Here is a 13,768-nt window from a genome sequence, read left to right as displayed (position 1 = left end):
TTGTGGCCGCTGGGGACATTGGTTAGAAAATGTTCCTATTTCCTTTATTGCTGATGTAAGTGTGGGTGTGTGTGTTCTGTAACGAAGAATAAAAAAAAAACAGTTATCAGAACAGTTTACATCATGTGCTACTACATCCAGTACCAAGAATGGTAAGCATCCAATAAAAGTATGAAGAATCATCAATGTACAACAATGAATACAGAAATAATAATAAAACAAAAAAGTCTTTCTCTCTCTGGTCTCCACCAATTTTTTTCCTTCAGCACAGTCATCACATTTAAATTACTTCCCATGCTAATCAGTCTCAGACCCAGCTGCCAAATTCTTCCCTTCTCTCTTTCCTGCAACATTTTGTGTTATGTTAATCCTTTTGTTTCTGAATTGGACTAAAGAGGATCATTGCCTCATGTTCACCAGGCAGCTGCTTTGATTAAAAATCAGTGATCGGTGTTGACACATGACAAATAGCTTAAAAATAAATGTGCTTTACACTTTCATATATCATTACTCCATCCATTTTCCTCATGCACATGCAAAAGTTTACTCAAAACGTGTTAATGTTACTTTCTAGTCAACTGGCAAAACAGATTCCCTTTCATTATTACTATCAGCCAGGCCCAGGACTGATCCATCCTGTCCTCACACTCAACACTATACTGTATCTGGAACATATCTATCTTACATCTTACTTTACAATACAACTAGGCCACACTGTTAATCACTGTTTGAATACATTAATCTGGATGTGTTTACTTTTTCATAAAGAGAAGTCATTAAATCACAGTCACTGAAATGACACTAAAAGGCTCTCTATTAGAAAACACTAGTCTATAGTGTTTTCATTGCATTCAGTGTATTCATTGCTCCCTATCACTGCAAGGTCTGGATACATAATTTGTTGAAGTGACATTTTAACTCCTGTTTCTCTCTTTTCAGATGAAATGTTGAACCTCAACAAACAAATAAAGACATACAGAAAACTTAAAGCTTTTGACTTTCTAGAACCAACTAATAATAGGCTGCTCTACATGGGCCATGTCCTATTTGTTTTTATGACAACTATTCTCAGCATTTATCTGTAATGGATGTCAAGTCATAGAAAACGTGCACGCTGATTAATTTATTCTGGTAGATTTTCAACAATATTCATTTCTAAACATGATCAATTATATGGTATCCTCATAATTAAATGTTCATAACTTGAGGTTTTGGTTTCAGTCGAGCGGGGCCATCAGCAGTGTGTTTGCTGCTAAGAGAAGAACTCAAATTTACAGTATACTGAACATCAGTGGGAGGTAATTTTTAATCAGGATCTCTGAATAAACTTGTTGACGAGCTAGAAAACTAGTTTTGGTGAAATTGTGGTACATTTTATATGGTTTTAGAAGATATAAAAGTGGGGAAAGTCACTGAACTGCGGTGCCCGACGAGGTGATCAGCTGAGGTTTAGAGGCTCCACAAACAAAACTCAGAGGCAATCAGAGCTCCTCATGACTTGAATATGAAGAGAATAAAGTCCGCTATCGGCTCAGTTTTCCAGCAGTCTTCAGTAACTACCCCAACGTGATTTTTGAGGCTTTTTTGTGCGACGAGAAAACACAAAGTGTCCCTGTGTCGAGGCTGCACAGAGGAGCCACGGCTGGACTGAGTCTCCACGGTTCTCATGGTGTGTTTAAGTACCGCCTCCTGCTCCGGGATTCCCAACACTTCACTCAGTGAATCCAAGCCGTACAGAGAAAACAATGGCAGAAGTTGCTCCAGCTCCAGCCGCCGCCCCGGCCAAAGCGGCCAAGAAGAAGGTCGTCAAGCCCAAGAAAGTCGGTCCCAGCGTCAGCGAGCTCATCGTGAAGGCTGTCGGTGCCTCCAAGGAGCGCAGCGGTGTGTCTTTGGCCGCTTTGAAGAAAGCTCTGGCTGCAGGAGGCTACGATGTGGAGAAGAACAAGTCCCGCGTCAAAACCGCTCTCAAGAGCCTGGTGACCAAGGGCACTCTGGTCCAGACCAAGGGAACCGGAGCGTCCGGCTCCTTCAAGATGAACAAGAAGGCCGAGCCCAAAGCCAAGAAGCCCGCAGCCAAGAAGGCCGCTCCTAAAGCCAAGAAGCCCGCAGCGAAGAAACCCGCAGCGGCCAAGAAGTCCCCCAAGAAGGCGGTGGCAGCCAAGAAGCCAGCGGCTAAGAAGTCCCCCAAGAAGGCAAAGAAGCCAGCAGCTGCTCCCAAGAAAGCAGCTAAGAGCCCCAAGAAGGCAACCAAGAGCCCCAAGAAGGTGGTCAAGAAGGCCCCCGCTGCCAAGAAGTCCCCCGCTAAGAAGGTGGCCAAGCCTAAGGTCAAGAAGGCAGCACCCAAGAAGAAGTGAGCTGTTCCTCAGACACCGAAAAATAATATCAAACGGCTCTTTTAAGAGCCACACACATTTCTCTAAAAGAGCTGATTCCTTTAGGCCTAATATAATTCTTTGAGATGTTGACACTAAACATTTAGTCAATGGCAGAGTGAAAGGTGCTTTAACTTTGTTGCACTAAACTAAATATAGTGTGGCTACAGGGACATTTTTTTTTTAATAGCAAAAAGTAATTTGTAATATAAACAAACCTGCTTTACTGACTGTATTGCAGTGTAAAAAAAGTGCTGACAAACTTTGCTTCCTGTTGAAAATATTAGAGTCAAAAGTAATAAACAATTAACCATTCAATGCAAAAAGATGTAAGAATCAAATAGTTTAGTTTACTCACACTACAGTCAACCTACTCAATGTGATTTTTTTTTTTTTACACATAAAGATAACAGTGATAAATCTAGTTGAACATTACTGTAAAACAAAACAAGATTTCCACATGGGTCTGTGACATTTGCAATTAATTGCATGTTTCACAGTGGTTTCAAATTAAATGTTTATTAATTCTTAAATTAACTATGAAACACGACTGGGCAGATGTGGGTGGGAATAATGGAGCCGCCTCATTAAGACAAGGATGGATCTGTTTATTCATTGTGTAAATCAGGGTTATTAGTTGACTAACATTAAAATCTAGCAGTGAAAAAATAATTGTGTAAATCGAAATAAAAGTAAAAATGACTTCTAAAAAGGTTAAAAAAAACAAAACAAATATGGAAGTCCATCTTCAGAGGTCTCAGAGAGGCTTTCTCCTAATTCCTGAAAAATTAAGATTAAATAAAAACTAGTCCATTCTTCAAAAAATGAAAAATAAATCAAAACTGCTTCATAACTTGTTGAACTAATTAAAACTGAACTGAAATAAAAACTATAACAGCCTTGGTATAAAATTTACAAGGTAGGATAATGGGATACTAATCTAAGATATTTGGAGTAGCCTATGTTGTGACTGAATGTTTGTTTGTGGTACATGACATTAATCACATGGATCATATCAGGTTCAGATCAGGGAGCGATGCAGGTGCGTTTATGGTCGACTCCGCAGGTACAGGAGGGAGAAACATGGTGTGGGAACAACAGAAGTCCTGCACTGTTTTATGTTTGTAGCTGAACACTGAAATATTTAATACAATATTTAGCACTGGTTTATAATTATAAAGATTACTTGGTGGTGCTCTAGAGGTATTTTATTCCTTGCAGTAAAATACCCACGTTTTATAATCTGGACCACAACAAGAAGACCAAAAAAAAGAAAAGAAAGAAAGAAATGCCGTCGATGTGATTTTATGATTTAAAATTAGCCCAACTTAAATTTCTAAACAAATATAGATGTAGGCTATCACAGTCCTGTATTTTGTTGCCACTTTCAACCAGGGTAGCTAAAGGAACTTAGTCAGTGTAGCCTCTTTGATCTGTTAATCGATGTTATCGTTTATGTATCAATTCACCATCACTTCCTTTAGCGAAACTCCCTCAAAAGGAAATAGCCTACCTTAACTAATAGGCATTTACACAATACAGTATAAGATTATGTACAATGGTACATCATGAAAAAAAAGAATAAAATAACGGGTAATAGGAATTTCGCTCTTTTAGGGTTCGAGTATGTGGCTCTGAAAAGAGCCTTTGTGTTGGTGATGTCCAGGGGAAGTTTACTTGGCCTTGCCGGGCTTCTCGGTCTTCTTGGGCAGGAGAACAGCCTGGATGTTGGGCAGCACACCACCCTGAGCGATGGTGACTCCTCCCAGCAGCTTGTTGAGCTCCTCGTCGTTGCGGACGGCCAGCTGCAGGTGACGGGGGATGATCCTGGTCTTCTTGTTGTCGCGGGCAGCGTTTCCAGCCAACTCGAGGATCTCAGCGGTCAGGTACTCGAGCACAGCCGCCAGGTAGACGGGAGCACCAGCCCCCACACGCTGAGCATAGTTTCCTTTGCGGAGATGTCTGTGGACACGACCCACTGGGAACTGGAGCCCAGCACGGGAGGAGCGGGTCTTTGCCTTTGCTCTGGCCTTTCCTCCGGTCTTTCCTCTTCCACTCATGGTTGATTGTTTTCTTTAGTCTGGGTACAAAGAAATGTGAGGCTCCACAGCTCAACTGTGTCTTATATGAGCGCAGGAGCGGGACGCTTTGTGGCGGACCAACCAGAGAGAGGCTCCAGCAGCGGCTTCCTGCTCTGGGTTTGTCCGGGCTTTTTCAAAGCTGTTTCCTCCAATGAGCAGCAGAGACTCGGGCGGCGGGTTGGTCCTGTGGGCGGCGCTGAGCTCCAGCAGGAGCCCCTCACCAATCACCAGCCACAGACGTCGAGCAGCGTCACTGTGTCCCAGCCGGTCCCAGGCTTTAAGAGCCGAGTGCCGCGGCGGTTCATCACACTTTTCTCCAGTTTAGAGAAAGACGCAGTGAAATGGCAAGAACCAAGCAGACCGCTCGTAAGTCCACCGGAGGCAAAGCCCCCAGGAAGCAGCTGGCCACCAAGGCTGCCCGTAAGAGCGCCCCGGCCACCGGCGGCGTCAAGAAGCCTCACCGTTACAGGCCCGGTACCGTGGCTCTCCGTGAGATCCGTCGTTACCAGAAATCCACCGAGCTGCTCATCCGCAAGCTGCCCTTCCAGCGCCTGGTGCGGGAGATCGCCCAGGACTTCAAGACCGACCTGCGTTTCCAGAGCTCCGCCGTCATGGCTCTGCAGGAGGCCAGCGAGGCTTACCTGGTGGGTCTGTTCGAGGACACCAACCTGTGCGCCATCCACGCCAAGAGGGTCACCATCATGCCCAAAGACATCCAGCTGGCCCGCCGCATCCGTGGAGAGAGAGCTTAAACCAGACTGCTCCCACTAAAACAACAACAACGGCTCTTTTAAGAGCCACTTCACTATAAACTCGAGAGCAATGACCCATGACCTGTGCCAATAGGCTAAATATATGATATAATAATTACTATACACCATTTATACCAAGGTTAAGAATTTCAAAGCGTTTTTGTTTTTAAGAATACAAGATACAACTTTTTTTAATTGCTTGTGTCCCAAACCTCTGCTTCCTTTTTTGAATGAAGCAAACTACACCACTGCTGTCTCGAGGCATCTTTATTATGTCCTTGAAACATGAATACATTTATATAGGGACGAATAGCTGATGTCATGACATCGGGTAGCTAATGGTTATCATATGAAAGATCAGAGGGCTTTAATTCTGATAATATTTCTGATTACGATTAATACAAATTGTCTTCAGCATATAGGCCTAAGGGAAAGGAGGAAGACATATGAGTTTAGACTTGTTTATTGCGAAGCTGATGTAGTCCATGCCACACTGTGCCACAGTACACAAGCATTAACACACCAGCACACGAGATCCTTCTCTGTTCCAAGGCATGAGTTAATACTCCTAGGAGAATTACACTCAAAACGTCATACACACGTCATGTTACAGAGGGCAGGGACGATAATTACGCATTGTAAAAAGTCCCAAAAGAGGTATAACAGGCTGTGTGATAAACACATATCCATCGCAGTATAATTACGCACGCCGAGATTGTATGCGCGGAGTATGGTCTCACTGGCTGCTGGCCGTGCTCAACACTGCGTGAGACAGGGAGGTCTCAGACACATCACGGAGGTAAAACCGCGTAAAAGCGCACGGTGAAGCCCAAGAGGCTGCCGCACAGATGTCCGCTACAGCCACGCCTCTGAGGAGGGCTGTGGAGGAGGACATAGCTCTGGTTGAATGGGCATGGATGCCAGGCGGGGGATCCCGGCCTGATGTGACGTGTGCCTGTGAGATGACGTCACATAACCAGTGGGTGTGTGTGTCCCTGGGAGTGCTCTCTGTAGTGAACAAACAGCTGATGTGTGCGTCTGAGGGTCGCTGTGCGCGCCACATAGAGAGACAGAGCGCGCACCGGGCAGAGCCTTCACCCACGTGAGGAGGGGGAAAGAAGCCTTTCAGTGTGATAAACCTCGACCTTAACGAGATAGTTATGACTTTAGGCATGAATGAGGGATTCGGTCTCAGTGTGGCTGCGCTCCCGTCTGATCTGATGACGAGACAGAGAGGGCACATAAATCACTCTCTCTTAGCTGAGCACAGGGCTAAGAGGATCGCAGTCTTCAGAGACAGATGTTTGAGTGAAGCGTCTGAGAGGGGCTCGAAAGGAGGCTCTCCCAGGGCGCGTAACACCAAGGAGAGATCCCATTGTGGAGCCAGGGGGCGCGTAATGGGTCTCTGACGACTCACTCCCTTAAGGAAACGCTTAAGCAGAGGATGTGAGAACACCGATCTCTCACCAAAACCTTCATGACAGGAAGAAATAGCAGCAGCATATGTCTTCACCGTAGAGAGAGCCAGATTCCTGTCCACCAAGAGCTGGAGGAATGTCAATATCTGAGGCAGAGCGCACGATGTTGGATCAATGGATTTCTCCACACACCAGCGCTGAAACGCTGCGTAACAGGCTGTAGTAGAGGAAGCTCTCGCACCCTGGACGGTGCAGACCACTGCAGGGGTCAGACCCAGCCTCTCTAAGCGTTCCCGCTCAGGGGCCAGGCCCATAGCGGGTGGCCTATTACCGGGAAGTGTAGGATCGCTCCCCCCATCTGTGAGAGCGCGTCTCTGTGCCAGGGCAGGCTCCACGGCTCCCCAGCTAACAGCTGTATCATGAGGGGAAACCATGACGCGCCTGTGCGCTCCGGAGCTGTCAGAGTGACCGCAGAGAGGCAGGGATGGTGTTAGCAGATGTGCTGGTGTTAGAGCCAGCAGATCTACTCATAAAGACATGAGCGAGTGAGCGCACAGCCTCAGCGTGTGAGGTGCTGTGAGACTCAGGTCGTGGAGCAGCGCTCTGGCCGGGAGATGCTGCCCAGCATGACGAACTGGCGAGGGGGAGAGCCGGCCGCCCGGGGCCCCCTGGACATCGGCGCTGTCGTCCACGTCGAACATGCTCCAGTTCTCCAGACAGGGAGAGGGGAGAGCCAGGCGGAGAGCCGCAGATGGAGGGAGCTGCGCCGCTGGGCTCAGGCCCCACATCTGGGTCACCGCCGCCGTCGGAGTCGAGGATGTTGACCACATCCTCCACCGAGAACTCAGACCGGTCGCCCCGGTCGTCCCCACCTCCACCGAGCGGGGGGAGGAACCCCTCAGCCCGGCGCTGCAGTTCTGCCACCGGCAGAAACGAGCAGAAGGCGCAGTTGGCCTTGGCCGTGAGGGCGATGCCGGCTGCTCAGCGCCCAGCGGGGGTGGAGGTCCGACGGCAGGATGGACCGGTTCTTGCAGACCGGACACAGCCGGATGGCACCGGCAGAAGGAGTAGGATCTTCTGTCCTCTTCAAGGAGGACTGCATAGCTGCAACGCTGAAGAAAAAGTGGGAGCAGATATGCGGATCCGCAGGTGTAATATAGTCATGATGCGGACCGTAAAGGGGCAACTGTGCGGGGCACAGTGGCGCGAAAGACATTTTCAGGACCGCGCATGCGCGCGGGGATAAACCCAACAGCGATAGCTCTTAGAGGGCGAAGCCTCTACGATATAGAATCACAGTTGGGTTTAGACGTTAACCCGACGTGCATTTCCAACTAAAATATAACGTCTATCCAACGTCGGATTTGGACGAAAAGATGTTGAATGTAGACGTAAATGGACATTTTTGGTCACCATAAATGTCAGAATCATATGTCAAGAAAGAAAGAAAGAAAATACTTTATTTCCTATAAGTTAGCAATTCTAAAATCAGGGGAAAGGGGAGGTGGAATATAGCTACTGAGTAACTGTCTGACGAGAGTGGCTGTCATCCATAAGCCCAGAGCCCAGCCGCTCACCACAGCTGCAGCTTCTCCGCGGCGCTGTCCGTAGTGCTGAAGGTGACAGGTTAACTTGACAAACAGCTAGTGGTCCGGGTTGTTGAGGAGCTCGATCTCCTTGGTGCTGATTGCCCGCGGCGGATGCATTTCCTACACGATGATGCGTCGCGACCGGGTCTGGGTCAGCTTGGAAAGGCTCGAGGCGAAGGAGACTCACGGCTCATGTGTTTGCCTAAATCTTCTCTTTTTGCCACCGGCTTTCCTGTTTGTGTAGCCTACATTGTGTGTGTGTGTGTGTGTGTGTGTGTGTGTGTGTGTGTGTGTGTGTGTGTGTGTGTGTGTGTGTGTGTGTGTGTGTGTGTGTGTGTGTGTCGGTTTTGTGTGTGACTTGATAGTTTAGTTGTTGAGATTAAGATTAAGTTAGTGGGCGGACCCCGAAAGATTCAGAGGGATTTAATTCTGAAATTCCACATCAGATTGACCCAATTTTTCATGGATGTCATCCTGAGGTCTAGTAGCTATCAGTCTGAAGTGGAAAGGTCCAGTAATAATGGATAGTTTAAAAAAACAAACAAAAAAAAAAACAATGAATCCTTCTCTACATAAAGTACAGTCAAAGTTTTAACCTATAAAGTTATTGCAGACTTAATACCCACTTCAGTTTCAATGATGTTATGAGGATGAATAAATGTGCTAATTACAGTATCAAGATCCACAACAATTATGATATACAAACATTTTGCATACTCTTTGTTCATACTCTGTCTTTTTCTGTTCCTTTCTATTATATGTTGGTGCTCTGACACCATGCAGTTTATAAGTGTAAGTAATAGGCTTGCTTGCAAACCAGCAGCTTTTTTGCAGCAGAACTTCTGTATAATTTTATTACGGTAAAAACATTCGTTTTCATCTTTTATGTGCTTGACCCCACGAATAATTGGGATCCACAATGAACAATAAATAATATGTAGTTTAGTATTCTGTACAATATTTTCAGTGAAATTCTCCAAATTTAAGTCAGCAGTTGGCCTGGTTTGGGATTATAGTGCTTTGTCTAGGTGTTGGCTTCATTTTGAGTCAACATGTTTTTTCTTGCTTGTTGTGGTTTTGTTATTTATAATATTATTTTTCGTTTGCTTAAATTATTATGAGGGGATCAAATGCTTTGGATTGTAAATTTAGTGCAACTCGAGCTGATGTAATAGCCTGATGACATGCAGGCAGACTGATACATGAGTTGGTGTAAAATTATAATCCAATTATTTAGTTGGCATGTTTGAAGTGACAGTTTATGAGGATAACACGTTTCATTGATGTCCAGAACATTAGCCTAAATGAAGTAATTGTTTGTCGGGGTTTCGTCAATGGCTTGTCAGCCTCAAGTGGTGGCGCCAGTGCACCAGAAGTCATTATGAACGGCTTGGAAATCCACAGGAGGGGGCGTTACTTTAGGTGTCGTCTCCCACGTCCTCAGAGAGGGTTTGAATAGTGGTGAATCCGCAAGCTGTGATCATTGAGTAGCTTTCTACCAAGCAGTGAAAATGAGCGGAAGAGGAAAAGGAGGAAAGGGACTCGGTAAAGGAGGCGCCAAGCGGCACCGTAAAGTCCTCCGTGATAACATCCAGGGCATCACCAAGCCCGCCATCCGCCGTCTGGCTCGCCGCGGCGGAGTCAAGCGCATCTCCGGCCTCATCTACGAGGAGACCCGCGGGGTGTTGAAGGTCTTCCTGGAGAACGTCATCCGGGACGCCGTCACCTACACCGAGCACGCCAAGAGGAAGACCGTCACCGCCATGGACGTGGTCTACGCCCTCAAGAGACAGGGCCGCACTCTGTACGGCTTCGGAGGTTAAATATCATCACCACAACTACACAACACAACGGCTCTTTTCAGAGCCACACAACCAGTCTGAACGAGCTCAATCTTTCACTTTTTATTGTTGTATAGCCATTCATTGTTAATCGGCCCTATTTTAGTATTTTGTAGCTTTAACGTCAGTGTCATAGGCCTACGTGCTTCAACTAGAAGATAATTTAAAATGTATAACCTGTCCTCTATATCATGTAAAAGTTTCATTTACTCAAAACAACTGCCCAATGCACAACTTGCTATCACATTTAGAAAACCATACTGCTGTGGGTGATTATTCAGCTATCATATTGTGTCCCTTGGGGAGGCACACTGGGCTACTTGACATGAAGAGGATTTATTATTATTACTATAGAAACATTTTTTTATATATATATGATTAATTTTGGCTGTAGGCCATTTCCTTTGTCCCTGGGCCTAGATTTGTGACATCCAATCCTTGAATTAAATTCTGATCTACGGTAATAATAACTTTATAGACAAGTGGAATTCCAATTTTTAATGAGATGTAGCCTATCATGTGTTTTTGGTGTTTCATGTATTTTTTGATTTAAAAAAAGAACACTTGTACCTTGGGGTCATTTCCACCACACACCACAAAATGTAACTTTAGAGAAGGTTTTTTTTGTGATCTGTACACTTGCAATAACGATAACTGTCATTGTTAGCAGAGCACATGGCTGTAGAGCACAATTGGTCCTGGTCAATGATGGTATGGCTTGTGTAATGATATTTATAAGGCGTAGCAATAGGCCTAATTCTGCAGCAACGTTTTTAATGAACATCTCTGAGAGACATGTTTTATATTTTTCTCTATATCAACCTCTCTCTCTCTAACCATGTTTCTACGTCCCACTTTTTAATCGAATTATCTCAAGATTCCCGAGATAAACCCCTGTTTTATTGTGATTTATTAAGGTTTCTATTTAAAAAACTTTTAATAATTGTTGTTGTTATCAATACTCATTTGTAGTGGTCTCCAGTCAAATGATGAAGCATTAGAGTTACAGTGTACATCTTTGTTCACAGACATCAACATAATAAAAGCTATATAATCACAACAAAAAAATAAGTCAGCAATTGTGTATAAATCACAAACATAATCAACTATCACGAAACCAAGTAACTGTAAACTGTAATCAAAAACATATATTGTAAGTAAACATAACAAATCAGTATTTACATGTAATCACTGATACTGCAGCCTTAGCATATTCATACTGTCAATAGATTGAGAAGTTACTAATGATTTCTATATAAAACCTTAGAAAGTGCAACAAACAATAGGCTACCTTGTTGCCATCTCTGACAGGGTGCTCACATGAAAAATGTTACAAAATGACAGTAACAAAGTATGACACTGTTTTGTCAGTGTCAAGAGGAAGATGAAGAAGAAGATGGAGAAGGAGAACAAAAACAAAAATAATAAATTTTAGATAAAAACATACACAATTTTATGGCTTTTATTTACACTGATTCAAATTATTAAAATTAAATGTAGATTTAATGATAGGGTAGTGATACAGATTTCCCAAAACATGCATCAGTCATTTAACTGTTAATCCTAATAAGTTTTACTCTCTTCCTCTGTACAACAACTTTTTAGAGAGTTTGGCAAAAGTAGGTTACTGTAGAAAGACGGTCCGCCGGCCTACAAGTCGGAGGTTCAGCCAATCACAGGAGGGGGGCCTCACAGTCAATTTGCATACAGCTTGTATAAATCCAGTCGCGTCCTTCCCGTCAGCATTGTGGTTTGTACGATCCTCTGATCAACATGCCTGAACCCGCAAAGTCCGCGCCCAAGAAGGGCTCCAAGAAAGCCGTCACTAAGACCGCCGGGAAGGGCGGCAAGAAGAGGAGAAAGAGCAGGAAGGAGAGCTACGCCATCTACGTGTACAAGGTGCTCAAGCAGGTCCACCCCGACACCGGCATCTCGTCCAAGGCCATGAGCATCATGAACTCGTTCGTCTCAGACATCTTCGAGCGCATCGCCGCCGAGGCCTCTCGTCTGGCTCACTACAACAAGCGCTCCACCATCACCTCCAGGGAGATCCAGACCGCCGTCAGGCTGCTGCTGCCCGGGGAGCTGGCCAAGCACGCCGTGTCCGAGGGCACCAAGGCCGTCACCAAGTACACCAGCTCCAAGTAAACACCTCTGCTGTTTACACCCAACACAAAGGCTCTTTTCAGAGCCACACACACAATCTAAAAGTGCAAACTATCCTTGTAATTAATAACAAACATTTTCTGACGAGTTGCATCCAAGTGTGCATCAATAAAAATATAAAATGCGACAATTGGCATCAGTTGGTGCCACTAGTGTAATGTAGTTGTCACCAGAGCAACGATGTAGCCAATGAATATTTCAGACTTGGAAAAAAAAAAGTGGGGAGTTTCTGTTCTGCATCTACAAGTGCAAACTTCAATCCTACAAAAATGAATCTTGCCACACAATTTGCTGTTAAATAGCCAAAAGGTAACAAACAAAGTGTAAAATTGTTATCAACTCTATTGAGTCATGCAACACATTGCCATTTTGTTGCCAAAATGTTAAATACATGATCTGAAGGTTGACATGGACACAAATCAATGCTGATTAGCATTTTTTAAAAATGGTCACGGTTTAAAAAACTGATAAAGATGGAAGGTTTATGCCAGTGAAATATCTGGCTCTCCATGTAAATGGATAATCTGATCAAAGTAGCTTCTGACCTTCACCCACTGGCTCCTGGTTTTTGGTGGTGGAAGGGGCACAAAGTTAACCGTTGCTGTTACATGATGGTCCTGCTGTAGCCGATTCTCTCACATAAATCGCAACAAAGTAGATCTGCAAAACTTCACTGCATGTCACAGTTTACGTCCATGTAAACAGTGAAGATGTAATTTCCGATCAGAATGATTATAATAAGATTGTAGAGAAAATGTACATGTAAACATGACTAGTGTGTTCAAAGAAAGTAGCCCACTTAATGAGTAAAACACCAAGATGATAAAGTAAGTGGTCAGTGCGATTGCATCTGTTTTGTCAAATATACTGAGAATGGCTGGTCTTTAAACATAATCAATTCTTATTTTAGATGCAATGTCCAAATTAGCTTCACTGTTGTATTTGTTACAATTAAAATGTGTCCACTTTTCTGAAAAAAATAAAGTGAATCATGTATTTCTGTATCAATGTATTTATTTTATACTTCATTTACAAACTGCCAAGTACTTGCACATTTAGAAAATTGTCTGCTTCTTTGTGTCCCTGAGAATGAAGAGTCGGGCACAGTGTGCATGTGTGCAACACCTCAGTCTCAGTCATCAGTTGGGGTCTGTTGTGTGGGAGACAGAGACCACAGCACTGGGGCAGAAGCTGTTCTTCATCCTCTTGGTGCTGGATTGTATTGTGCTGAACCATTTGCCAGCTAGCAACAGCTCAAACAGTGAGCTGGCCCGTATTATCTGTGATTTTATCCCTGGCCTTCTTCTGCAGTCTACCTGAAGATGTTGTGTTGAGATTAGGGAGCGCCACCCCGGATGACCTGTTGAGCTGCCTCTACCATTTGATGCAGATCCTTAAACTCAGTATAGCAAAACAATACAGAGGGTAAGGATGCTCTGGTGCTGTTGTGGTGCTGTCGGAGTTGGTATGAGTTGGGCCTTTTTCACCTTTCTTAAGTAGAAGAACCTCTGTCGACTCGTTAACCAGGTTTAAGGTGTTTGATATGCAT

The 13,768-nt window shown here is 44.6% G+C and overlaps 5 protein-coding genes and 1 pseudogene across 5 annotated transcripts in view; 4 read left to right on the top strand and 2 right to left on the bottom strand.

The window, feature by feature from the left end:
• The window catches only part of LOC146966348 (histone H2B-like), a 141,504-nt gene that overhangs the window by 111,508 nt on the left and 16,228 nt on the right, over positions 1-13,768 (bottom strand). The gene's annotated exons all lie outside the window — the stretch shown is intronic.
• On the top strand, positions 1,734-2,354 carry LOC146966357 (histone H1 pseudogene; annotated as a pseudogene).
• Positions 4,042-4,516, bottom strand: LOC146966356 (histone H2A-like). The gene has a single exon (XM_085764081.1). The coding sequence runs from the start codon at positions 4,430-4,432 to the stop codon at positions 4,046-4,048; it is 387 nt and encodes a 128-aa protein (XP_085620207.1). The 5' UTR covers positions 4,433-4,516; the 3' UTR covers positions 4,042-4,045.
• On the top strand, positions 4,747-5,255 carry LOC146966355 (histone H3). Its single transcript, XM_085764079.1, has one exon. The coding sequence runs from the start codon at positions 4,795-4,797 to the stop codon at positions 5,203-5,205; it is 411 nt and encodes a 136-aa protein (XP_085620205.1). The 5' UTR covers positions 4,747-4,794; the 3' UTR covers positions 5,206-5,255.
• LOC146966354 (histone H4) lies at positions 9,700-10,066 on the top strand. Its single transcript, XM_085762954.1, has one exon. The coding sequence runs from the start codon at positions 9,724-9,726 to the stop codon at positions 10,033-10,035; it is 312 nt and encodes a 103-aa protein (XP_085619080.1). The 5' UTR covers positions 9,700-9,723; the 3' UTR covers positions 10,036-10,066.
• On the top strand, positions 11,822-12,248 carry LOC146966353 (histone H2B-like). The gene has a single exon (XM_085762763.1). The coding sequence runs from the start codon at positions 11,827-11,829 to the stop codon at positions 12,199-12,201; it is 375 nt and encodes a 124-aa protein (XP_085618889.1). The 5' UTR covers positions 11,822-11,826; the 3' UTR covers positions 12,202-12,248.

The sequence above is a fragment of the Trachurus japonicus genome, chromosome 20 (assembly GCF_045865225.1).
Source record: "Trachurus japonicus isolate A0001 chromosome 20, Traja_1.0".
Taxonomy (NCBI): Eukaryota; Metazoa; Chordata; class Actinopteri; order Carangiformes; family Carangidae; genus Trachurus; species Trachurus japonicus.
This window is presented reverse-complemented; position numbering and strand designations above follow the sequence as displayed.

Excerpts from the sequence above, each read along its gene's own strand:
- LOC146966356 (XM_085764081.1), bottom strand. The coding sequence starts at position 4,432 with ATGAGTGGAAGAGGAAAGACCGGAGGAAAGGCCAGAGCAAAGGCAAAG.
- LOC146966353 (XM_085762763.1), top strand. The coding sequence starts at position 11,827 with ATGCCTGAACCCGCAAAGTCCGCGCCCAAGAAGGGCTCCAAGAAAGCC.
- LOC146966355 (XM_085764079.1), top strand. The coding sequence starts at position 4,795 with ATGGCAAGAACCAAGCAGACCGCTCGTAAGTCCACCGGAGGCAAAGCC.
- LOC146966354 (XM_085762954.1), top strand. The coding sequence starts at position 9,724 with ATGAGCGGAAGAGGAAAAGGAGGAAAGGGACTCGGTAAAGGAGGCGCC.